The sequence below is a fragment of the Pleurodeles waltl genome, chromosome 3_1, assembly GCF_031143425.1.
Source record: "Pleurodeles waltl isolate 20211129_DDA chromosome 3_1, aPleWal1.hap1.20221129, whole genome shotgun sequence".
NCBI lineage: Eukaryota > Metazoa > Chordata > Amphibia > Caudata > Salamandridae > Pleurodeles > Pleurodeles waltl.
Genome location: NC_090440.1, coordinates 534,863,068 through 534,880,839, shown reverse-complemented (window position 1 = coordinate 534,880,839; position 17,772 = coordinate 534,863,068). Strand labels below are relative to the sequence as shown.

The 17,772-nt window shown below is 49.1% G+C and overlaps 2 protein-coding genes across 11 annotated transcripts in view; one reads left to right on the top strand and one right to left on the bottom strand.

Annotated features, from left to right (window-relative positions):
• The window catches only part of HACD3 (3-hydroxyacyl-CoA dehydratase 3), a 159,358-nt gene extending 142,942 nt beyond the window's left edge, over positions 1 to 16,416 (bottom strand). Inside the window, exon 1 of the mRNA XM_069222852.1 lies at positions 16,160 to 16,416. Coding sequence (XP_069078953.1) covers positions 16,160 to 16,351 — 192 coding nt within the window. The 5' untranslated portion in view covers positions 16,352 to 16,416. The remainder of the gene's footprint in view (positions 1 to 16,159) is intronic.
• Positions 16,417 to 16,532: 116 nt separating this feature from the next.
• LOC138284268 (zinc finger MYM-type protein 1-like) overlaps positions 16,533 to 17,772 on the top strand; it is a 69,964-nt gene continuing 68,724 nt past the window's right edge. For 8 of the 10 annotated variants that reach the window (XM_069222851.1, XM_069222846.1, XM_069222842.1 and 5 more), the window contains exon 1: positions 16,533 to 16,657. The gene's annotated coding sequence lies outside the window, so the exon portion shown is untranslated. The remainder of the gene's footprint in view (positions 16,658 to 17,772) is intronic. The other 2 variants (XM_069222843.1, XM_069222848.1) reach the window with 1 other exon arrangement.

Genomic DNA, 17,772 nt, shown 5'->3' with positions numbered 1-17,772 from the left:
AGCACCCCAAGAGACCCCAGGTTTTCAGAGGAAGAGCTAAGGGTCATGGTGGAGGAAATCATCCGGGTAGAGCCACAGCTGTTCGGATCACAGGCGTAGCAGAAGTCCATGGCTAAGAAGATGGAGCTATGGCGGAGAGTCATGGACTGGGTCAACGCCATGGGACCGCACCTCAGAACAAGAATGACATCAGGAACAGGTGGAACGACCTACAGGGGAAGGTGCGTTCCATAGTTGCAAGACACCAGGTAGCCGTACAGAGGACTGGCATTGGACCCCCACCTCCTCCTCCACAACTAACAACATGGGAGAAGCAAGTATTGGCAATAATGCATCCTAGGGCCTAGCAGAAGGACTGGACTCTGGTAAGTCAAATCTTTACCGTTAAATATACCCCACCCTACCTGCATGCCATCACAAACTCCTACTGTCACCCCCATCACCCCACCACCTCACATATACCCCACTATCACAACCCACCCATCCCAAAACCAAGCCCTGCATGCCACACCAATGTATGGAAACCCATCACAGACCTGCATGGACACCCATCACTAAAGCATGCACATTAGAGAGAATCACCTGGCCCACAAAATCACCACTCACACAAGGCAAAGCTGACAGGGCATCACAACCATACAGGGCAACACACCCATGCACAAGATGGCACACGCAGATACAATAACACTGCATTTACATCCCCACAGGACCCCCACAACGTCAGCGGAGAGGAGGTGCCACCAACATCCAGTCCCCCCACAAAGAGGCCCACAGTGATGACAGCAGCTATGCACGCCTGGATCAGGATAACCAACCTGGCGCATCAGGGACCTCTGGACAGTCGGTTACCCTGCCACAGTCCCATACCACCACAGAGCCTCCCCACTCAGGAAACACCAGCACAGCACACACCCAGCGGGCCCATACTACTGTCCCCAGGACATGTCAATCAGCAGTGTGTCCACCACCACAGGGACCTCAGGCAACCCCACAAACACAGGACGATCAGGGACCTGGGTTCAGTGGCAGTGGGCACACGGATCAGGGGACAGAGGCACAGGACGACAGGGAAGCTGGGAGGACTGCTGTGCGACAGGGGGAGGACAGGCCCAGGGAACCCACTCTCCACAAGGCACTTGCAAGGATCCTGGGAGCATACCACCCTTCCCAGGAGACCTTGGGCCAGATACTGGCCAAGTTGCAGGAGACCCAGGGGCTGCAGAAGGGACAGTACCTGGGGATCAGGGAGGACCTCAAACACATAAACACCATCCTGGTAACCATTGCAGGGGTGCTGGCTGACATGGCCAACACCATGAGGGAAACAGTGGCACACCAACGGGCCCCTGATACTAGCCACACTGGAGATCAGCCCTCCACCTCTGCCGGCGCTAGTGGACAGGAGGCCCGGCCACAGGAACAACAGGCCACCAGCACCCCACCCCTTACAGAAGGAGAACCACCCCACAAACGGTCCCTGAGATCCAGGCAGAAGCCAGAGAACATTGCCAAGACCCCCACCAAGAAATAAGACTCTCCTGAATGTCACCCTTGCGTCCCACTGTGTCACCTTGTCCACCTTCAACTGCCATTGCTCCCCTTCCTATGCCCCCTTGGACAATGCATCTGTGATACAAAGGGACTGGACTCTATCTGGGCATTCCTCCACCATCACCCCAGCCCATTGCACATCCCCCTCAACCTCTTAGCACTTAAATAAACACCCTTGGAACAAATACAAGTATGGAGTCTGTCAATTGATTGAAATATGTATTAGTTTAACAAGCCGTAAACATTTAAATTCATATGTACAGTTATGTATACATTGGTATGAGCTGTGGTTGGCAGCAGTAAACACACCAGGAGCCAGAGTGGGCCACAGAGATCTGAAAATAGAGATGCCAAAGGGTACAGTAAGTGACAATAGACATCAGGCTGCCATGTCCAGTGTCTGTGTGTCACTGGAAGTACTGTTAAATGAGAGAACTTCTGTTGTCCACATCTTCTTCCTCCGACTCCTCTTCCTTACTGTCCACAGGCTCCACCGCTGCCACAAGACCGTCTCCAGGCTCATGCTCCTGCAGAAAAGGCACCTGGCGTCCCAAGGCCAAGTTGTGCAACATGCAACGATGATCTGGCAGACCTTCTTGGGTGAGTAGTACAGGGATCCACCTGTCAGATGGGGGCACCTGAACCTGGCCTGGACAAATGCTACATGTGTACCATCAATGGCACCAATGATGTTGGGGATATGTCCCAGGGCATAAAAGTCAGCCTTCACTGTCGCCAAATCCTCCACCTGGGGGAATACGATGTAGCTGTGCATCAACTCTCTGGTCAGCACGTTGGACAACATTGGCTGAGACATCCCTGATGCCATGGCCACTGTTGTTTGGAAGGAACCACTTGCCAGGAAATGGAGCACTGACAGGACCTGCACTAGAGGGGGATACCTGTGGGCAGGCAGATAGCTGAAATCAGCTCTGGCTCCAATTGGGCACACAGTTCTTGGAATGTGCCTGTCCTCCATAGTTGCCAGGTCCACCAGGGGTCTGTGTACACGGGGGATGTCTCCATCTCCTATTCATCCTCAGCGGTTGAACTCTAGGGTGGAAAACGGTGAGCAGAGGGTCATATTCACACATATGTGAAAATAAAAATGCATTCCTTCCTTTACAGAAACAGTATGTGAATTCGAAAGTAAGTTGATGTGCCAGTGTCTACTGTGACGCAGTTAGGTGCCATGGCCTGTGCCCCCCTGAAATGGAGGCTGCCTGACCTGTGAGGAGAGACAAGTGGAAATGAGGTAATTCCGCTGGCATTGTGTGCTGTTGTGGTCGTCGGTCGATGACCGCCGCGCAACTTCGCATTGGTTATCATTGGGCCCTATGGGTTCCAGGAGCCAATGGTGATTTACGCCGGCGGTGACAGTACACACCGCCGCGGACGTGACCGCCATTTTCTATCTGTTCAATCACTTGCTACCTCACCTTCAACAGGAGAGGCCCTAAACTGCAGGTGCTGCTGTGACCTGTGTCTGGAAGCGACAATGGATCATGTGTCTGGGGAAAGGGCCCCCACCTTCACTTCGGAGGAGTTGGAGAGACTAGTGGATGGGGTCCTATCCCAGTATACTTTACTCTATGGTCCTCCCGACAAACAGGTGAGTACACTATGAGCATGATGCGTGGGCCACGAATGTATGGATTGCTGTGTGTGTAAGCCTCGTGTGGGGGGTGCTGAGGGGTCCTGGGCAGAGTGCTGCATGTCTGGTGGTCAATGTCTGTGTGTAAGGGGGTGGAAGGGATATTGTGGAACATGAGCGTAACGGTATAACTAATCTCTTTTTTCTATGCATATTTTCCTGCAGGTCAGCGCCCATCAGAAAAAGGGTATTTGGCAAGCCATCGCTAAGGAAGTGCGGACCCTCGGGGTCTTTGACAGGCAGAGCACCCACTGCCGCAAACGGTGGGAGGACCTGCGCCGCTGGGCAAAGAAGACGGCGGAGGCCCAGCTGGGGCTGGCCTCCCAACGAGGAAGGGGTGCCTGTCGTACCCTGACCCCCCTGATGTTCCACGTCATGGCAGTGGCCTATCCGGAGCCACAAGGGGGTGTGTACAGATTCTGATACATTACTTTGCGCACGTTAAGGTTGTACCTGGGTGGGGGATGGGAGCTGTGGGTGCCCCTAGGCCATGGTGAACTGGCATGGTTAGGTCCCTTGTTGGTCAGGCTCTGAAGCACTCCAACCTCAATAGAGTTAGTGGGCATCTACTAATTGGCAGGGTCCTGTTGGTTTCAGGTGTGCAGCCAATGGTGTTGGGCAATGTACCCCATGGGCTGGTGACTAGCATTGTAACTGGTAGTGCATGGCCTAGTGCATAGGGCTGATCCCTGTGTGTTGTGTACGCCAACAGTAGTGTTGTTGCTGGCATTGACCAAGTGTATCCTAGGTGTCTCTTCCCACCCTTTTGGTTTTGTCACCCTGTCCTTGTGTGCATTAGCATCATCTGGCGGAGGAACAGAGGCACCGGCGACGGAGGGAGCTGCATCCCACATAGGCCTGGAGGCCGAATCCAAAGAGGGGGAGGGCACCAGTGGGACGGAGGGCGAGGGGAGCACCACAACAGAGACAGGAGGGGACACTACAGACAGCGACTCCTCCTCGGATGGAAGCTCCCTGGCAGTGGCAGACACCTCTGTGCCCACCCAAACAACAGGTACAGCCGCCACCCCCTGTACCAGCACCGCCTTCCCAGCAGCCCCTCAGTGTGTTTCCCATACCCGCACACCCAGGAGGGTGGGCATCTCCTTCGCCCCCGGCACCTCAGGCCCAGCCCCAGTCAGCCCTTCTGCCCTCAGTGAGGAGGCTATTGACCTCCTGAGATCCCTCACTATTGGGCAGTCAACCATACTGAATGCCATCCAGGGTGTCAAGAGACATTTGCAACAAACAAATGCATACCTGGAGGGCATTCACTCTGGTGTGGCTGCCCAACAGAGAGCATTTCAGGCTCTGGCTTCAGCACTGATGGCAGCCATTGTCCCTGTCTCCAGTCTCCCCCCTCCAACTTCCTCTGCCCAGTCCCAATCCCCTCAACCCCAAACTATCCCAAGCACACATTCAGACCAACATTCACCCAAATCAACACACAGAAGTGGCTCAGGCAAACACAAGCACCACACATCATCCCACAGGCACACACAAACACCATCCAGAAGCAGACACACCAACATCCATTGCCTCCACTGTGTCCCCCTCCTCTTCCTCGTCCACCTCGCTTCCAGTAGCATCTCCACTCACACCTGCATGCACTACATCCTCATCCACTACCTCCATCACCAGCACGCCTATCACTACACGCCCCTCATTGGCAGTCACCACCCCCACATCCATGCACACGTCCCCTGTGTCCTCTCCCAATGTGTTTGTGACCCCTCCTCCCATAGTGCACAAACACAAGCACACACTCAGCCAACAGCCATCCACCTCACAACAGCATCCAGCTCATGCACCTGCACCCAACCACAGCAGACTGACCCCTCCTACAACCACTCCCTCTTCCTCCACTCCCAAACGTTCACCCTCTTCCTGCCCCAGTGTCCCTAAGAAGCTTTTCCTCACCACCCTTGACCTCTTCCCTACCCCTCCCCACCCCCATCCTTCACCTTGGGCTAGGGTGGCCAGAACCCAGCCCAGCACCTCAGCCACCAAGTCCACGTTCGCTCTAAGGAGGCACCCGTTAGCCCAGCCACTGTGCCAGCAACACCTGCCAAGGCCAAGAAGGTTCCGCCACCAAGAAAGGGCAAAAAGGGGAGAGCATCCAGCAATGAAAAGGAGGCACAACCAGCCAGCAAGGCCAAGGCAAAGACTCCAGCTGGCAGAAGCAAGGAGGCACCACCATCTGCCAAGGGCAGGACGGGGCACAGAACACCAGCCAGGGCACTTCAGCCCTCCAAGACAGCAGGGGAAGGGCTGGAGCCTCCCCCCTCCACTGGCAGCACCGCCACCTGCACTGCAACCACTGTACAGCCGTCCCCGCCAGCAGGTGGACTATAGCCCTGCATCCATGGTGTGTCATGCATCCTGCCCACAGAAAATCATGTGGATCTGACACTCAGGTGAGTGACTGTGACCTTGCACACCCCATGTGCTGCATCACTGGGCACAAAGCCCCCTCCAGAACCAGTGGAAGAAGGCATCCACTCACCCTATCCTTGGCAGGATGAAGCACACTGGGCACAAAGCCTCCTCCAGAACCAGTGGAAGAAGCCATCCACTCACCCTATCCTTGACCGGATGAAGCACACTGGGCAGAAAGCCCCCTCCAGAACCAGTGGAAGAAGGCATCCACTCAGCCTATCCTTGGCAGGATGAAGCACACTGGGCACAAAGCCCCCTCGAGAACCAGTGGAGAAGCCATCCACTTCAGAGACTGTGGCTTTGCACTCCCCAGAACCAAGCAGTGGGCAAACCACCCACATGAGAGACTGTGGCTTTGCACTCCCCAGGACCGAGCAGTGGGCAATACACCTACTTGAGAGACTGTGGCTTTGCACTCCACAGGACCAAGCAGTGGGCAAACTACCCACTTGAGAGACTGTGGCCTTGCACTCCCCATGGAGCCCCCTCCAGGAGCAATGGCATTGTACCAACTTCCGGCTGAGGTGCCCCCCTTCCAGGTCCCCCTGAGGTGCCTGTGTGTTTTCGACCTGATGCCCCTGCAGGGTTCTCTCAATATTGAGGCAGGATTCAAATGTGGGCTTGGCCTTATGTGTTTTGGTCCAGTGGGCCACGGACATTTTGAGTGGAAATTGTCCCGCCTTTTGTAAATATTATATATTTTGTAAATACTGTTTTTGAATTATGAATGTATTTCGAACTGTTTCTAATACAACACTGATTTTACTCCATTCCTTGTGTCCTTGCGTTATTCCTGAGGGTTACGGGGTGTATATGTAATGTTGTTGCATGTGTTTGTGTGTATGATGTTGGGGGTGGGGGTGTTGTGTGAGTGTGTCACTCTCTTTCCTCCCCCCTCCCCTGTATGCTAGGCGCAGTACTCACCGTGGTCGTCGGCGTTGGTACTCCTGGTATATCAGCAGATAAACCAGCATGGGGAAGACGTGCATCCTGGTTCTTCCTTGAGTGTCGAAAGGTGAGTAGTTTCCCTTCAGAACACTGTTTCCATCGTGCTTTTGATGGCATTGGTACCGCCCCAGAAAAGGTGTCGGATAGGCCTCTTGTAATACACTGGGCGAAACATTGTCTTCTGCCTGACTGTTGGCGGTTACCACCGCGGTGTTTGTTGCTACCGATGTGGCGGTCGGAGTGTTAAAGTGTCTGTATGTGTTGGCAGTTTCCGCCATAGTCATGATTCCATTTTTTTTTTTTTTTTTACCGCTGGCCTGTTGGCGGTGTTGCCGCCGCTTTACCACCAACCGCCAGGGTTGTAATGAGGGCCTTAGTGCCCATTTTTGGTTCCTTAGAGCTCCTAGCAGGACTAAGTTTCTGGGTCTGATTAGGAGATGCCTTATGGTGGTGTTGATTTTCCTTTTAAATTCTTGTAGCTTGGTCTTTTGTTCCTCCGACATGCGTGTTGTCGCTGAGAAAGCTGTAGGTGGTTGGGCGAGAGCAGATTCTGCAAACATGTCACATAGCTTAGTGGTTAGCAATTCCCACTTCACCACCTCACTGCTGCTTCTGGCTTTCAGTTCGACTACCAGGTCCACTGCTGCAGAGGATAAGAGCTCTATGTTTGATTAAGCACATTTGACCAGTTTGTAGTTTATAGTGTAAGTGATATTGAAGGGGGGCTCTTCTTCTTTCCAATTTGGGGACTGCCAATGAAAGGACTAGCTCCTGCGGGCGGTGGTCACTTTCGTCCCTGTCCCCTAGGGGATAGGTGGCAACCTGTTCAAAACTACCCCTTGGGGAAAGAAGGATTGTGAGGATTCCTGCAGCGGTGTGGCTATGAGGCCCGGTGAGTTCTGGCATGCAAGTGGATTGCAGGTTCCATAGGGAGGGGTCTCTACAATTTGCTCAACCTCGCAGTTTTGACTGTAGCGATGATACCAAACCGTTTTGACAGTGTAACTAATTAAGCCCATGCAGTTTTAACTATAGACCTGTTGCTGTTGAGGGGAGCCAACCCTTCTCCCTGCTCACTTACAGTGGGTGCTTGTTCTTTCCGGATGGGCCATGCTGTACAGTCCTTTTGTGCTGTAGTTACGGCAGGCACAGGATCTGTGTTAGTCATGCCCTGCTCTATGTTGGCTATTAGTTCCTTAATAGGGGATTTTTTTCATGTTGAAGCTCCCGTTTGACCTTATGATCGGTGGAGATGCAGGTCTCTGTTGCCGGTGCGCCGGGATTTGCGCCAGTCACAAGGTTGAAGATGAGAGAGATATCCATGCTGTTGCTGGAGGTTCCTTATAACGTCCTTTTTTCCTTTGAGCCCATCTTTGCTTGGCAATTGTTTTTCCATTTATTTTTCTGTCCGCTGGGCTGCCAGGTGGTTGGATGTTTCCCAGAGTATGGGCGTTGCCAGCTTCCAGACCCAAGGTAGCTGGTGCCTCTGCTGCAGGTGGCGTCTGGTAAGACCTTTATTTCCGAACCTGGTCCCTTACTCCCAGGCCACACACTGTGCTCTTTGCTGTACGTAAATGGGTCTCCGGCGAGTGCTGAGCTGGAGGGCCAACTTTGAAATAAGAAGGTTACTGGAAGCCTCCAGTTTTAGGGACGCACACAGATTGCAGAGCATGGAAGGTATTAAGGATAGTTTGTCTACAATTGGGCCACATGTGCAGTTAGGCTGTGCACTAGTCAAATAAGGTTGTGCCAGCATAAGAAGAGGTTTCAGGTCCCTTAGTTTCCCATCTATTACTGCTACAAACACTGCCAGTGTATTGAGTAGTGTTAGTTGAATGTCCATTTCAACAGATTTATATTGAAGAGCTTCGACTAGAAGCTGCGTGGTTTTTAGAAGGGATGTCCATGCACCATCAGTGTTTACTTACCTAGAGTTTGAGCTTGTGTCCATTCCTGTTGGTGTTGTGACCCTTCCAATTGTGCTCGCATCGATGCTCTTGACGTTCTTGTAGATTGTTTTGCAGAGTTCTGTGCCAGGCGTGGCCCTATGAGTTGGAGGGGAGTCTTGAGAGTATGCAATCAGCATATCCTCCGATTCTTGCGGGCCTAGATACGATAGGGTCTCTTTGTCCTCTGCTATGGGAACTTCCACTGCCTTTGGACCCCCTGAGAGCACTGAAGATTGGTGAGCTTGGTTTGCACAGATCATTGAAGTTGCTTGCGAGGTGAAGTCTGTAGGTGAAGTCGTGTCCTGTGTGCAATAGGCTCTCCTCTTTGGTGGTCAGGGTCAGGGCCATTACGGTTTTGCTAAGGACTGAGACGTTTTGCCAGTTCTTATTTTGCTGGGGGTGGGGGAGGGGAGGGCAGCACCAGGTCCTCTAGGTCCTGCCCATGTGCTGCATGGATCTTTGCTTGGATAGTTTGCTCGAATTGCCGCCTAGACGATAGGGATCTGTTTGTAGTTGTAATTCGGCTTTGTCTTGGTCTTAACACCTCTTCACTGCGTTAGGATTTTGGCGAGCTGAACTGCTTACAGTGTGGTTGTGGGGATTGAAGGTTGTAGCGGTGCCTGCAGGCCCTGGATATTGCTGTTACTTGAGTAAATGACTGATGCAGGAGAACTCTGTGTATATTTTTGGCAGGAGATCAGCAGTGCAGCGTTTTTTTTGCTTGTTCTGAACTGTCACTAACACTGAGACTTGCTACTTCCTTGTCCGCTTCTAACTTGATGGCTGAAGGGACTGCCTGAGTTTGTAAGTGGTTTGCTGATTCTTGGGGTTTCCTCTTCCTCTTCCCTGCTGCACTTTTGTTGGAAGGATTTGTTCTTGTTTTTCCTGATCGCATAGTTTTCTTTCTTCTGTTGCTTTCATGTGATTCTTATGGTTCGTATTGTTAAACTTGCTAAATTGTTGGGCCTATTCTGTTTAGTTCGATTGTAGGGGAGAGCTAGTGGTTGAGGCAAGTGAGGCTCACCAGTCCCCTGCCAGCCTCACCCAGCCCAACTGGGCTGCTTCAACGATGGCCCAGGGAACACTCTTCGCAGTGACTGCCAACAGCCACTACACTTGCCTGCGGTTGCCACCTAGTTTGTGGAATCTACTGAAGTATCTCCAGTCCGTGCTCAGAGTTCCTATTCACCGGATTGCAAAGTTTAGAGGTCATCAATCAGAAAGGCAGTCATTAGGGACAGAATAGTTGCTGAAGTTGATCTGAATACTCCGTATGTTGCAAGGATCAAAGGCACAACTGAGCAAATGCTGACCAAACTGGGCAGGTTCTAGACTCTGTGCAGGGGCATAAGAGAAAACTTCTGGTGCGGGCTTCAGAGAGCCCTGGTTGGCAAACAGCGCTTTTGCAGTGTAGTTGCGGATGCTGCAGTACCCCCCCCCCCCAAACCTCACACTGGTGCCTCCTGCAGACAGAAGGTCTGACAGGCGTACCAGGACAGGGTAGGGCAAGGCAGGTGGGAGCGGCAGAAAGATGGGGGCAGTGAACGCCCGGCAGCACCCCCTCTGCCCACTACCCACCCCTAACTGGGCCCCTGGTGCCTCTGGGTGGCTCAGACAGCAGGTCAGAGGTGCTGTTTGGGAGGGGGGCCAGACTAGGAGCCGGGGCTCAGCACCCAACAGTGTGAAGACACAGCGCAGGGGGAAACTGGGGGCAGGAGCTGCACGAAGCTGGCCAGGCCGATACCTGGGGTCGAAGGTCCGGGTTGGGCTGAAAGTCAGTCAGAGGGTCGGTCTCAGGGCTCTGGTCTCCCGGTCCCGGTCTCCGAACGTCGTGGCACTGGTGCGCGCAGCACTGGTATGCCTACTGCTTCCGGGGTTCAGCAGTTCTGCTTCCAGATTCCAAATTCCGCTTTGCGGTCCTACCATACAACACTAGGAGTCATACTTGTTCGCAATATGATATTTCCTGATGTATGATGTACTTCTATCTTTGACTGATCGTTATGTTAAAATGAAAATAGAATGGTGGAAAAAAAAACTAAAAAAAGCACTGGGGCACACCTAAAATGACAGGAACAGGATGGCAAAACAGTTCTTGTGTATCCACTGTCTGGGTGCTGGAAAATCTTGTTTTTGCTTTATCAGTCTTCTATCTCTAGGTTAATTGGGTGTACAGTAGCTGCTTCAAATTGGATTTTGGTATTAGATGTGGGAAAGGCACTAGGATTACCATAGTGCACTGCCCACACACAGCCCCCAACCCTCAGAGCCCAAGTTTAATGTGAGAGAGTTTTACCATTTTGAAAATGCCCAAAGTGGGTAGAGTTGGCCCTAGGAAATTGTCTCATTAGATTAGAGCATGCCCAGGCGTCATTCCCACCCTCTACCTCATGCCGGTCAAAATAAGGCACCTCCAGGTATCCACTTCAGAACACCCCTGGACCTCAGGACGATCAGAAGAGTTCTGAACCTGTTATATGGGACCTGAGAAGACCCATGAAGGACTGGAACTGCTCTCACTTGTACTCAGTGGAAAATGTGGACATGAAGGGTCACAAGCCTGACCTCCTGTTCAAATTACAGGATATACCAAGTTACAAGAGGCCTTTCCTGCAACTGCCCAGCTGATAAATGCCAAGTGGACCAGGGCTGAACCAGGCTGTTTGCCTCTGCCAGACACCCTGTGAGACCCTAAGTGCCTTCTCTGAAGTTCTGGGGGCTTTTAAAAGGTACTCATGTGACAGAATCAGTCTTAAAGGACTAAAGTCAGAAGGTAAGATCAGATCTTCAAACCAGACTAAACCTGGTTGATGTATCCGATTATCACTACCTTGTAGTCATCGTCAAATGCACTTGGTCCCTGTCTAATGAGACCATTGACGGTCATTGCCACTTATGCTTCTTGAGCTATGCCTACTTAAAACTTGAAAAATTCATATCCTGGGTTCCCCTTATTGTATTTTTGTGTCATTTTATTTAATATGTTTACTCTGTTTTTCGAACTTTGTTTGAAAATGTTATCGACTGTGCTATAAAGTTTCCAGTTGCAGAATACTAATTACATCTTGCATTACATTTTGTGGCATGTTCTAAACACAACAAAAGCAAAATATTTCAAAAACAACTTATTAACTATGTAATGTTGAGCAAAAGGCATGTATAGTGGACAAACCCAAAATATACATATAGTGAGATGACCCTTATTGTGTGGATGAAGAGTTATAGTGCTTTCCTTCTTCGGTATTTGTTGGGATGACAGACCATTAACGATTGCCACCCATTGGTTACAAAGCTGTGCAAGGGGAAAACTGGTCTGTGGTAGAGGCATTCAAAGCCTACATTGATGTGAAACAAAACAGTTTCAATACAAATCAACTCAGGACACTGTCCGTGGTAAGGCACTAGATGCTATGCGGCCTCCAATCACAAATGTCAACCACATAGAAGCCACCTGAGAAATTACTAAATGTTAATGTCCTGCCTTCCATCAACTTATTCCAGAGCATACACCATAAAATATCCTCACACACCACCAGGTGTCATGCTTCATCAAAGGATTATCCACGCTCTTCAAAAACCTGGTTTGATGAAGAGCGGGCCTACACCTCCATTCAGAAAGGCACTTCTGCTTAGCTGTGAACCTGTGAGATAGTGAAAATTAAAAACCAATGTGGTATACCCACCTAGACTCTTTCAATCGAAGGATACCACTTGATATTAAAAATTCAACGTGAAGATAAGGGGAACTAGTACCCCACTGCCACACACAATGTCAACATGTTTCTGCCTGTTGGCTGAAAAAGTCCATTGCATTCTTCAGGCAGAAATGCGCGGTCACTACAGAGCACACCATCTACTGTTGGCTGAAAAAGTCTATTGCATTCTTCAGGCAGAAACGCGAGGTCACTACAGAGCACACCATCTAGTGTGTGCCACTATACCTCAGGTTAACCTCTGTCAAATTTCTCACTTCAATAGGTCTCTGGGTACCTGTACAATAGTAAGGAGATAGTCATTCTTCTTACTTCAACACAGGATGACCAGAGCAGGCAAACAATAAGCATGCAGCACTCGCATGCAAAGTGATAGTGACACTGCACTCATGTAAGTACACACTACCTACACGTGATGCGAGAACAGCTCACAACATCTTACCTCAACTGCAGGTCAATTGTGCCTCATGGAGTAAGGGTCAGGAACCCCTATAGTCACACACTACATTAACACAAGGGAAAACAGTGATGTATCAACTACTATATCATGGTATTTGTATCCCACCATCCAAAGAAAAAGTCACTGAGATGTCCTTTAGTGTGAGGGTCTAGTATTCTGGCTTTGAGGCATACAAGATGACCCCAGCTATGTGTAGGGCAAGGGCCAAGAATCAGATGGTTCGTGTCTGCACGACAACAGGGATCAAAGGCATGAAAGGTGACGCTATGAGGTAGCAACCAGTAAGCTGAGGCCTAACTGCCCTTCTCTCCTTCCAGAGACCCCAACTGGTGGTCTGCACACTCCTGAGACTTTTGTTCACGGCACACTAACTCCAGCTGGAGTATGCACTATGCACATTGTACACTGGCAGGCAAAAATCAGGCCAACCCATCATGAGTAGTGTGCAAGATGCGAGTATGAAACCATCAGCTTGTAGGTGCTGCAGGACCAGCCATGGACTACTAAGCACCAGCCTCCAACATTCCACAATAGCGAAGTGGCTCAATAGTCAGAAAGAGTATCATCCCCTAGAAGGTCAAGCTCCATGAATTCAGTGGGACACCCTAGAAGCCATCCTACAATCAGGTTAGCAACCTAGTGCGATCAATCTCCTGACCAGACAGCCGATGAATGGATGGATGGCAAAGGGGCACTGGGAGTTTTCTGAAGATCTCCTCTGATATGGTGATCTACGAGAAACACAATAACCAACTCCAAACCCATTCATGGTGGGAAGCATGTCCGTTGTGAATGTAGGCAGTCATTTGTTGTTTCTGTAGTTGTTTCTCAGCTACGCTCTCCGTGATCTTTAGAAGTGTGAGATTTGGGAGATAGATTTATAGCTTAACAAGACACCTTCTTCTTGAGTAGTTTTTTTTTATTAAATAAAATTTTTAAAAAAAAGAAAAAAGAAAAAGGTAGGCAATATCAGCTTATTTCCAACAATCTGGATCCAATCCATTAATCAGTGTGCAACTGACCAACTTTCTTAGTGAAGCCCCAATCACTTTTCCAAGAGACGTCGAAGTTGCTGCACAAGACATATGACTAAATGTATTACGTACATGGACACTAACAGGCAACGTATGTTTTTTTTTTATATAAAATTCAATGAAAATTACATTCTTAATATTTTACCCGAGTATGTTTAATTGTCAAATCTGCAACCCACATAGTGGCCCTCTTCTATTTTTAGGGTCCAGCGCACAAGCGCTCCATCCCTACTGTAATCTCTCTTTGGGCTTTTAACCATGCCCATGTCATTCCTGTCACTTTCATTGGTTTGTAGGCTCCCCTTTTAAAATCCACTTGATTTCATTAGTGTCATGCCTTTTCCGGTGTTTAGCCGTCCTCGAGAGCACCGGCCAACTACTGAAAACATACGAGGCTCCATGTTTTCAGCCTGGTCTCTGCACTACTTTATCTTTTTATTTTCCACGCAGCGCGATTGCCCTGGGGTTTACTTAGTGCGAACGATTTCGGTTTTCAATTTCAGCGCGATCACGCTGGGTTTTACGTAGCACGATCGTGCTCAGTTTTTTTCTTTCAATTTATGTGGCACGAAAAGTCTGGTTAGGAGCTTACAACGCTAATAGCTCTAACTCGAGCAAATGCGAGACCCGTTGCATTGCAAATGCTTGTTTGTTTTTTTTCTTCACTTTTATAGGCATGGCCAGCTCATATTGAAATACATAAACAATGTTACTGAGTTACATTCAAACAACCCGCATGATACAAAAAGAGGTTGCAATATTATTGTGTCAGATGTTCCAAAGTAATTAGATGAAGCAACACTTTAGTAAGTGTAATAGCTCTGTACTCTCTTAAGTATGCAGTTCAAGAGTATCAAGAGTTAATCCTCCGAACAGATCTTTACGAGTTACATGGTCATATCAAAAAGAGTAACAGGGTATCAGTTATCAACGCAGTTCTCAAGCAGGAACATTTCGGGTGGTCCTAAAGAGGTTATAGGAGTTAAGCACCCTATCCCTCTGGTAAAATAATACCCATGGCCAGTAGAAGATGCTGATGATAGAGAGAAGGTTTAGAAGTCACATAATGATCTTCCTGGACTCATCTTCCCCTTCCAGATTAGTATAAATCACAACAGGATCAGCCCACTTGAAATCTTTCTCACCCTCCAAAAATTAGTTTTATCCCTATCAATTTCACCAGGATCACTCTCTCAAGCTCACTCTCCCTAGACCGAAAGCTGGTAACTGAAAAGGCTGATGTATGAATTAGAAACAGCTAAAAGTATAAGGGACACAGTGCTGAAACTTTTCAAACCCCCCAGTCACATATCTGGGTTTAATCCATCATTCTTTTGCTCAGCATGCCACCCCGGTTTGGACCCAGACATATACAAATCAGTCTTGCCCCTATCTCCCATTGGAACAGTCCAACCCGAACTGCCATGTCCTCCCTGGACCAGAAACAAGCATCCTGGTACCAGTTTCAGGGTATCACCCTTTATCCCCCAGGCTAGTTTGAATCCATTGGCACAGTAAGCAGGGGACTCACGTCTGGGCATACCAGTGCGTAATTTGTGCTTGTTGTTTCCGGTGCTGAGAACCGGCATTTATTTGTGAGGGCCGGGACTTATTCTTATGCCTCAAGCAGTTGCTGCGAGCAAAAGACACAAGAAGGAAAAACTAAAAAGCGTCATAAAGGGAGAAAATAGAAAGTTGCAGGATGAGCTGAAGGGGCAGAGGTGGCTGTAAGTGGATTGAAAAGGCCCGAGATGGCTTCCGAATTATGCTGCCTCGGTATTCAGTGCTGGTAGATTTAATTACAGCAGCCTCGTGTTTAAGAGAAGGGCTTTGAGCACCGGCACCTCTTAATTTACAAATTCCCACTTTGGGCAATTTTAGCAACACAAAAGGATGATGAATGGAGTGCTGATTTGTGACTGGGGGGTGAGTGTTTGGAAAGTTTCAACACTCTGTCCATCATTTTATTTTGTGCAATTTGCTATGTGCGCCCTTTGCGGCTAGGAGTTTGCCTATACGTGGTTCCTCTGCCTGCTGGACAACTGGATTCAAGCTAGCCTGGCTGAATACCCCAAAACCGGTCCCAGGTAAGACCTTGCTTGGCAGTTCAGGCTGAACTGTTCCCACGGGGCAGGGTCAAGACTAATTTCCACAAGACAGGGTCCCAACTGGAGTGACGTCGTGAGCAAAACAACGATGGATTAAACCCAGATCTATGACTGGGGGTGAGTGTTTCAAAAGTTTCAACGCTCCGTCGAATCATTTTATTTAGTGATGTTGAGGTATGAATTAATTATCCTGTATGTACCCAGCGATCACGCTGCACTTGCAAACTCCGCGCACCCCTCTACCAGCCCCTCTCATATTCCAATCCATGTTCGTACATGTCCACCTCCGAACACTTTCCCTACCTGTACGTCGCTTAGTTCCACCCTCAGGTAGAGCTCTTTGTGGCGCTGTGCCCAGTAGACATGAGGTGTTAGGACAGGGGCCTCCTCCATTCTTCCAGTGTGAGGTGGATCTTTTGATTGGGTCAGTTCGGGGAAGGGCGCTAGTCTACTTCCCCAGGTGACATCCGAGATCAAAGCGCGCATGAGCGACATTCATTGTGAGGCTCATCCTGCTTCCAGCAGGCCCCTCCTCCGCTCCTCCCTCCTGCTAGCAGCTAGAACAATCCGGGGCAGGTTCTGCGCCGTCTCTACACGGAGCATGGCAGCACGCGCATGCGCAAGGTAGTGTCTTTCGCTTAGTTGTGCGCTACATTATGAACTGCTTCCGGGAATACGGAAGTTTATGGGTGGATGCAATTATACAGGGTAGAACCTGATGCCTGAATTTCAGGTGGCCGCACGAGCAGGCCCCGCGATCTCAGTCGCGTGCCTGAACATTCTTTGCCTGTCGAAATAGAGGTAGGAAATGTCATGTGTAGTAAGTAGAAATGTTTGGTTCTAATGGTCATTGACATGTACTTATTATTACAGTCTAACTCCAACTCCGAATATTTGTGGAAAGCACAACTTCATCTCAAAATTTTAGAAGAGGAAAGTGAGAGATTTCAAGAAAATAATAGGAAGAATGTATTTCCCCCGTTGATTTCTATTCATGTAGAGGCAGCTTCAAGCGAGAAACAGGAAAAATAGAGCAATTTTGGTTTTAAAAATCGTGACTCTGCCTGAATCGTGCATGTACGCAAATATTCCAGGAGACACTTTGCCATTATTACTCCAATCCCGGACTTTTTTTTTTTTGTTGGTTAAAAGGTTTAAAGTCCCCAAATATTTTTAGGATGGGTAGAAAAGTAGTAATTAGATTTTCGATAAGTGATGCCTAAAAGTTCGCAATTTAAGGAAAAACAAAAGGAATTCCCAGAATAGAAGAAAAAAGAACAACCGTTAGTAACAATGGACAAACTTTATCATCTGTGTACAAAGCTCAGCCACCGGCTCATACAGTAGTTGTTAAAAAAATAACTGTTAACGTTTTAAGACAAAAATGAGGGGGAACATGTTTGACTCCTGTTGGACTTGTCAGACCCCGTGGGCCAGTTGCGGAGCCACTGCAAGAGATCCTTCTGTGGAAAATTTGGAATAGTGTTTCCTTTGAAGTTGGGTTACCTTACAGTCGAGCTGTATTTCATTAGGTAAAACCCCAGGACTGAATACCTTTATTACCATGTCCTGGAGAGGTGAAGTAGTTTAAGGTCAGGATAGAGAAGCTCCAGTAAAATAACTTTAGAATTGTGGTAAGGGCTGTATTTTAAAAACCATCTCCCTGTAACTTTGCCCAGAAATGATACAGCATACATGATTCTTTAGGCAATGTAGAGAGATCGCCTACGAAATATATTTTTTGAAATATCATGAAGGTTGGTGAATTGTCCTCACATTTTTCTTCCTTGCCAAATTCCCAAGGTATGCTCCTCCAAGTGTAAAAACAGAATCAATCTGTAGTGTCGTTAGAGAAACCGCCTACTAAATGCTCTTGTGCTTTCCCATAAGCTCACTTGTCTACAATATGTTGCACC